The sequence below is a fragment of the Aphidius gifuensis genome, linkage group LG2 (assembly GCF_014905175.1).
Source record: "Aphidius gifuensis isolate YNYX2018 linkage group LG2, ASM1490517v1, whole genome shotgun sequence".
Classification (NCBI taxonomy): domain Eukaryota; kingdom Metazoa; phylum Arthropoda; class Insecta; order Hymenoptera; family Braconidae; genus Aphidius; species Aphidius gifuensis.
In genome coordinates, this window is record NC_057789.1 from 26351010 (window position 1) to 26357355 (window position 6346).

Here is a 6346-nt window from a genome sequence, read left to right on the forward strand (position 1 = left end):
ATGTTGCCAAAAAATTATAGTTCAAGGAAATAATTTCTTAGTCACATTAATTCCTTAGCTTCATCTTTTCCTTAGCTACATCTTTTCCTTAGCTACTGCTTTTCCTTAGCTACTGCTTTTCCTTAGCTACTGCTTTTCCTTGGACATTTTTTATTTATATTATAAATAAAATAAATGTAAATTGAATTTTTAAAAATACAAATGTCCAAGGAAAAGCAGTAGCTAAGGAAAAGATGTAGCTAAGGAATTAATGTGACTAAGGAATTAATGTTGCCAAAAAATTGTGTTTCAAGGAAATAATTCCTTAGTCACAATAATTCCTTAGCTACATCTTTTCCTTAGCTACTGCTTTTCCTTAGCTACTGCTTTTCCTTGGACATTTTTTATTTATTTTATAAATAAAATACATGTAAATTTATTTTTCAAAAATACAAATGTCCAAGAAAAAGCAGTAGCTAAGGAAAAGATGTAGCTAAGGAATTAATGTGACTAAGGAATTAATGTTGCCAAAAAATTATAGTTCAAGGAAATAATTCCTTAGTCACATTAATTCCTTAGCTTCATCTTTTCCTTAGCTACTGCTTTTCCTTAGCTACTGCTTTTCCTTAGCTACTGCTTTTCCTTGGACATTTTTTATTTATATTATAAATAAAATAAATGTAAATTGATTTTTTAAAAATAAAAATGTCCAAGGAAAAGCAGTAGCTAAGGAAAAAATGTAGCTAAGGAAAAAATGTGACTAAGGAATTAATGTTGCCAAAGAATTATATTTCAAGGGAATTATTCCCGAGCCACATTAATTCCTTAGCTACATCTTTTCCTTAGCTACTGCTTTTCCTTAGCTACTGCTTTTCCTTAGCTACTGCTTTTCCTTAGCTACTGCTTTTCCTTGGACATTTTTTATTTATATTATAAATAAAATAAATGTAAATTGATTTTTTAAAAATAAAAATGTCCAAGGAAAAGCAGTAGCTAAGGAAAAAATGTAGCTAAGGAATTAATGTGACTAAGGAATTAATGTTGCCAAAAAATTATAGTTCAAGGAAATAATTCCTTAGTCACATTAATTCCTTAGCTACATCTTTTCCTTAGCTACATCTTTTCCTTAGCTACTGCTTTTCCTTAGCTACTGCTTTTCCTTAGCTACTGCTTTTCCTTGGACATTTTTTATTTATATTATAAATAAAATAAATGTAAATTGAATTTTTAAAAATAAAAATGTCCAAGGAAAAGCAGTAGCTAAGGAAAAAATGTAGCTAAGGAATTAATGTGACTAAGGAATTAATGTGACTAAGGAATTAATGTTGCCAAAAAATTATAGTTCAAGGAAATAATTCCTTAGTCACATTAATTCCTTAGCTACATCTTTTCCTTAGCTACTGCTTTTCCTTAGCTACTGCTTTTCCTTGGCCATTATTATTTTTTTAATAATTAAAATAAATGTAAATTGATTTTTTAAAAATAAAAATGTCCAAGGAAAAGCAGTAGCTAAGGAAAAGATGTAGCTAAGGAATTAATGTGACTAAGGAATTAATGTTGCCAAAAAATTGTGTTTCAAGGAAATAATTCCTTAGTCACAATAATTCCTTAGCTACATCTTTTCCTTAGCTACTGCTTTTCCTTAGCTACTGCTTTTCCTTAGCTACTGCTTTTCCTTAGCTACTGCTTTTCCTTGGACATTTTTTATTTATATTATAAATAAAATAAATGTAAATTGAATTTTTAAAAATAAAAATGTCCAAGGAAAAGCAGTAGCTAAGGAAAAAATGTAGCTAAGGAATTAATGTGACTAAGGAATTAATGTTGCCAAAAAATTATAGTTCAAGGAAATAATTTCAGTCCACTAATTCCTTAGTTTCATCTTCTTTCCTTAGCTACTGCTTTTCCTTCTTAATTAGCTTTTTTTTCCTTAGCTACTGCTTTTCCTTGGACATTTTATTTATATTATAAATAAAATAAATGTAAATTGATTTTTAAAAATAAAATGTCCAAGGAAAAGCAGTAGCTATGAAAAATGTGCTATGAAAATGTGACTAAGGAATTAATGTTGCCAAAAATTATATTTCAAGGAATAATTCCTTTGTTTCTCACACTCCTTAGCTACATCTTTTCCTTAGCTACTGCTTTTCCTTAGTCGCTTTTCCTTAGTTTTTCCTTGTTATTAAAATTTATTACTGCTTTTCCTTGACATTTTTTATTTATATTATAAATAAAATAAATGTAAATTGAATTTTAAAATAAAATGTCCAGGAAAAGCAGTACTTAAAAGCTAACTAAGGAAAAAATGTGACCTAAGGAATTAATGTTGCCAAAAAAATTATATTTCAAGGGAATTATTCCTTAGCCACATTAATTCCTAGCTACATCTTTCCTTAGCTACTGCTTTCCTTAGCTACTGCTTTTCGCTACTGCTTTTCATAGCTACTGCTTTTTCTTAGCTACTGCTTTTCCTGGACATTTTTTATTTATATTATAAATAAAATAAATGTAAATTGAATTTTTAAAAATAAAAATGTCAAGGAAAGAGCAGTAGCTAAAAATATATAGGAAAAAAAATAATAGGAATTAATGTTGCCAAAGAATTATATTTCAAGGGAATTATTCCCGAGCCACATTAATTCCTTAGCTACATCTTTTCCTTAGCTACATCTTTTCCTTAGCTACTGCTTTTCCTTAGCTACTGCTTTTCCTTGGACATTTTTTATTTATATTATAAATAAAATAAATGTAAATTGATTTTTTAAAAATAAAAATGTCCAAGGAAAAGCAGTAGCTAAGGAAAAGCAGTAGCTAAGGAAAAGATGTAGCTAAGGAATTAATGTTGCCAAAAAATTATAGTTCAAGGAAATAATTCCTTAGTCACATTAATTCCTTAGCTACATCTTTTCCTTAGCTACATCTTTTCCTTAGCTACTGCTTTTCCTTAGCTACATCTTTTCCTTGGACATTTTTTATTTATATTATAAATAAAATAAATGTAAATTGATTTTTTAAAAATAAAAATGTCCAAGGAAAAGCAGTAGCTAAGGAAAAAATGTGACTAAGGAATTAATGTTGCCAAAAAATTATAGTTCAAGGAAATAATTCCTTAGTCACATTAATTCCTTAGCTACATCTTTTCCTTAGCTACATCTTTTCCTTAGCTACTGCTTTTCCTTAGCTACTGCTTTTCCTTGGCCATTATTATTTATTTTATAGATAAAATACATGTAAATTTATTTTTTAAAAATAAAAATGTCCAAGGAAAAGCAGTAGCTAAGGAAAAGATGGAGCTAAGGAATTAAGGTTGCCAAATAATGATGTTTAAAAAAATAATGCTGCTCCAAAAATAATTTTTTTTGGCAACCTTAATTCCTCAGCTACATCTTTTTCTTAGCTACTGCTTTTCCTTGGACATTTTTATTTTTTTGATAATTAAAATACATGTGAGTTTATTTTTTAAAAATAAAAATGTCCAAGGAAAAGCAGTAGCTGAGGCAAGAATGTTGCTATGGAATCAATGTTTCCAAAGAATGATGTTTAAAAAAATCAATGCTGCTCAAAAAATAATTTTATTGGCAACCTTAATTCCTTAGCTACATCTTTTTCATAGCTACTGCTTATCCTCGGACATTTTTATTAAATTAAAAAATTATATTTATGAATGAAAATTAATTTATCACGAGCAGTTTAATTTTTTAAAATAATTGTTTTCTTCTAGTTTTCAATTAATTCAATCAATTGTCGAGTGGAAAAAATAATATGATGAAATATATGTAAATATATTTAAGTTTATGCTTAAAAAATAAATTTTATGTGCCTACCTTTTTCCAACCTATTCACTCATGAAAAAGAAAATAAGCATTTTAAAAATTGATAATTTTCGACTGGTGTATTACAAACCCATGAAGTTACCTTTTAAAATCTGTTTAATCAGCCCCAACACAGCTCTTTCACCAACTCCCAAAAATAACCACCCTCCTTTCCCATTTGCCGAATTAGCACAGCAATTTCTGTGAATAATAAAATATTATTAGATATTTTACAAACCCACAATGTTACTTTTAAAATCTGTTCAACCAGCCCCAACATACCCTTTTGCCAACTCCCAAAAATCTCCAACCTACTTTCTCATTTGCAGAATTAGCACAGCAATTGTTGTGAATATTAAAATATTATTAGATATTTTACAAATCCATAATGTTGCTTTTTAAAATCTGTACAACCAGCCCCAACATAGCCCTTTCGTAAATCCCCAAAAATCTCCACCCCATTTTCCCATTTGCAGAATTAGCACAGCAATTTCTGTGAATAATAAACTATTATTAAATTCACGAAAAACATAATTTGCCTGATTTTTAGGCTAATCAACATTGTTAATTATAAATATGTTTTAACGTTGTCGAATGTAAAATATAAGAAATATATATTACCCAAAAATAAAAATAAGACAGCATTTTTTAAATAAACAACATAGATAGACTCTTCAAGAGAATGCCAATATAAATATTTTTCAATATTTTAAAATGTTAAAAAAATCTTTTTGATAATAATTTTATCAATTATCACTTATAATTATTAACAAATGAAAATATATCTTAAAAAATAAAAATGATAAAAGCTGTCTTGAAAAGATAAAATTGATTGCAAACAAAAAGAAAAAATTGAAAATAGAAATATATATTTAAAAAAGTTACCTTTTTCTGATGGGGACAAACAATTTGCATTTTCTATGTCATTTCCAGAATTATTTTCCATTGATATTAACGGTGAATCAAGAGTATCGTCTGGATTAACATCAATTGACATAGACGATCTATCAAGTAATGTTGCATCTGGAGAAGCATCCATTCTAATACCAGGTTCATCACCATCATTTATTGGATTTGGATCTAAATTATTAGAATCATCTTTGTCTAAACCTTAAAAGACAAAAAAATGCAAATAAATAGCTAAATCATCACAGCACCGACACTGAAGGAATATTAATAAAATTAATTTACTTTCCAAACCCAGCTTTCTAGAATCTTTTACTTTTTTAAATTCTTGTATCATCTGTTCAGTTAATTGTTTTCCAGGAAGATGAAGGCATGGTAATTCACCTTTTGAAGGCCTACGATTTTTTCCTTTGCCAATTATTTGTTTTTTAACATTATAATGGCATATACATATGCCAATTGTTCTGACTATTGTTGAATGTGTCATAGAAATTAACCTCTCATTGCCAGTCAACTGTAGAACTTTTTGAAAACTGAAAAAAAAGTATCAATAGATGTAATAATTCAAATTGTTTTACAATAAATAATAATAAATGAGATAGTTACTGTTCAAAGAACGATGGCATTTTAAATACAGTGCATCTCTTTGAATTTAATGAACTATTACTGTGTCTACAATTTAAAACTCCACAACGTTTCCCCATTGTCAAGCCTAAAACAAAACACATTTTTATTTATTTATAACAATAAAAAAAATTAAACAAAATATTTTATAGTATTTTTGTTTCAAATCCATCAACAATTACTAACCTTAAAATCGTCTGGAAGCTGATTATAATTAGCACAAATAATGATGGTTAATCACTATCTTTATTAAATCAAGTAATTTATACTATCATCACTAAACCACTTAAATTTTTCGTGATATTAATGCAATTAAATTGCCAATTATAATTTTTTTTCAAGTTCTTTGTTATATTTTACAACCGAGAGTCTGAAAAAAAGCGCAATAAAATGCAATAAACAACAAGTTGCCACCATTTTGTCACGCAGCCATTTTTTTAATAGATCGAACCGATAAGATTGGATGCTAACATATCTGGATTTTTTAAGTCGATAAAATTATCATAGTTTTCTACATTTATCTCGTGGACTGATATCCAAAAAGATAGAAAGTGGGGATGCCATAGGAGTGTCCAGAGCCTGATTCTTTACCAGTTGACACCCCCAATAGCTATAAATTAAGAGAAACATGAACACCGCCGATCGACATTTTAGTTGATCTTTTTTTTCCTAGATGGTCTAACTTATTCAATTTTGATTAGAAAAAAAAAAAAACAAAACATCAAAACAATTATAAAATGTATAAACAAATATTTATAAAATATAAATTAATAAATTAAATCTAATTTACCAATTTTTTAATTCAAACTACTATGCTAATTTTATTTTAACAGTTTTATTTTTTCTCTCTTGCAAATGCAATTTTAACGAAAAGTTTTTTATGAGAAATTAGTGTGTGGGAGAGTTTACGAGGAAACATTGAATTCATAACAATAACAAACAAACAAACAAGCCATTAAATTACTTTTTAAAAATCATCATTATCAAGCTTTATTTTATAAATAAAAAACTCTCACATAAATAAG

At 27.5% G+C, this 6346-nt stretch overlaps 1 protein-coding gene across 1 annotated transcript; it reads right to left on the minus strand.

Annotated features, from left to right (window-relative positions):
- Positions 1–3777: 3777 nt before the first annotated feature.
- Positions 3778–5707, minus strand: LOC122849894. The gene is made up of 6 exons (XM_044148792.1): positions 5508–5707; positions 5304–5409; positions 4983–5230; positions 4677–4901; positions 4074–4284; positions 3778–3992 (listed from the first exon to the last, which is right to left on the minus strand). Exons 2-5 carry the CDS (start codon positions 5399–5401, stop codon positions 4190–4192), a joined length of 666 nt encoding a protein of 221 aa, XP_044004727.1. The 5' UTR covers positions 5402–5409; positions 5508–5707; the 3' UTR covers positions 3778–3992; positions 4074–4189.
- Positions 5708–6346: the final 639 nt, after the last annotated feature.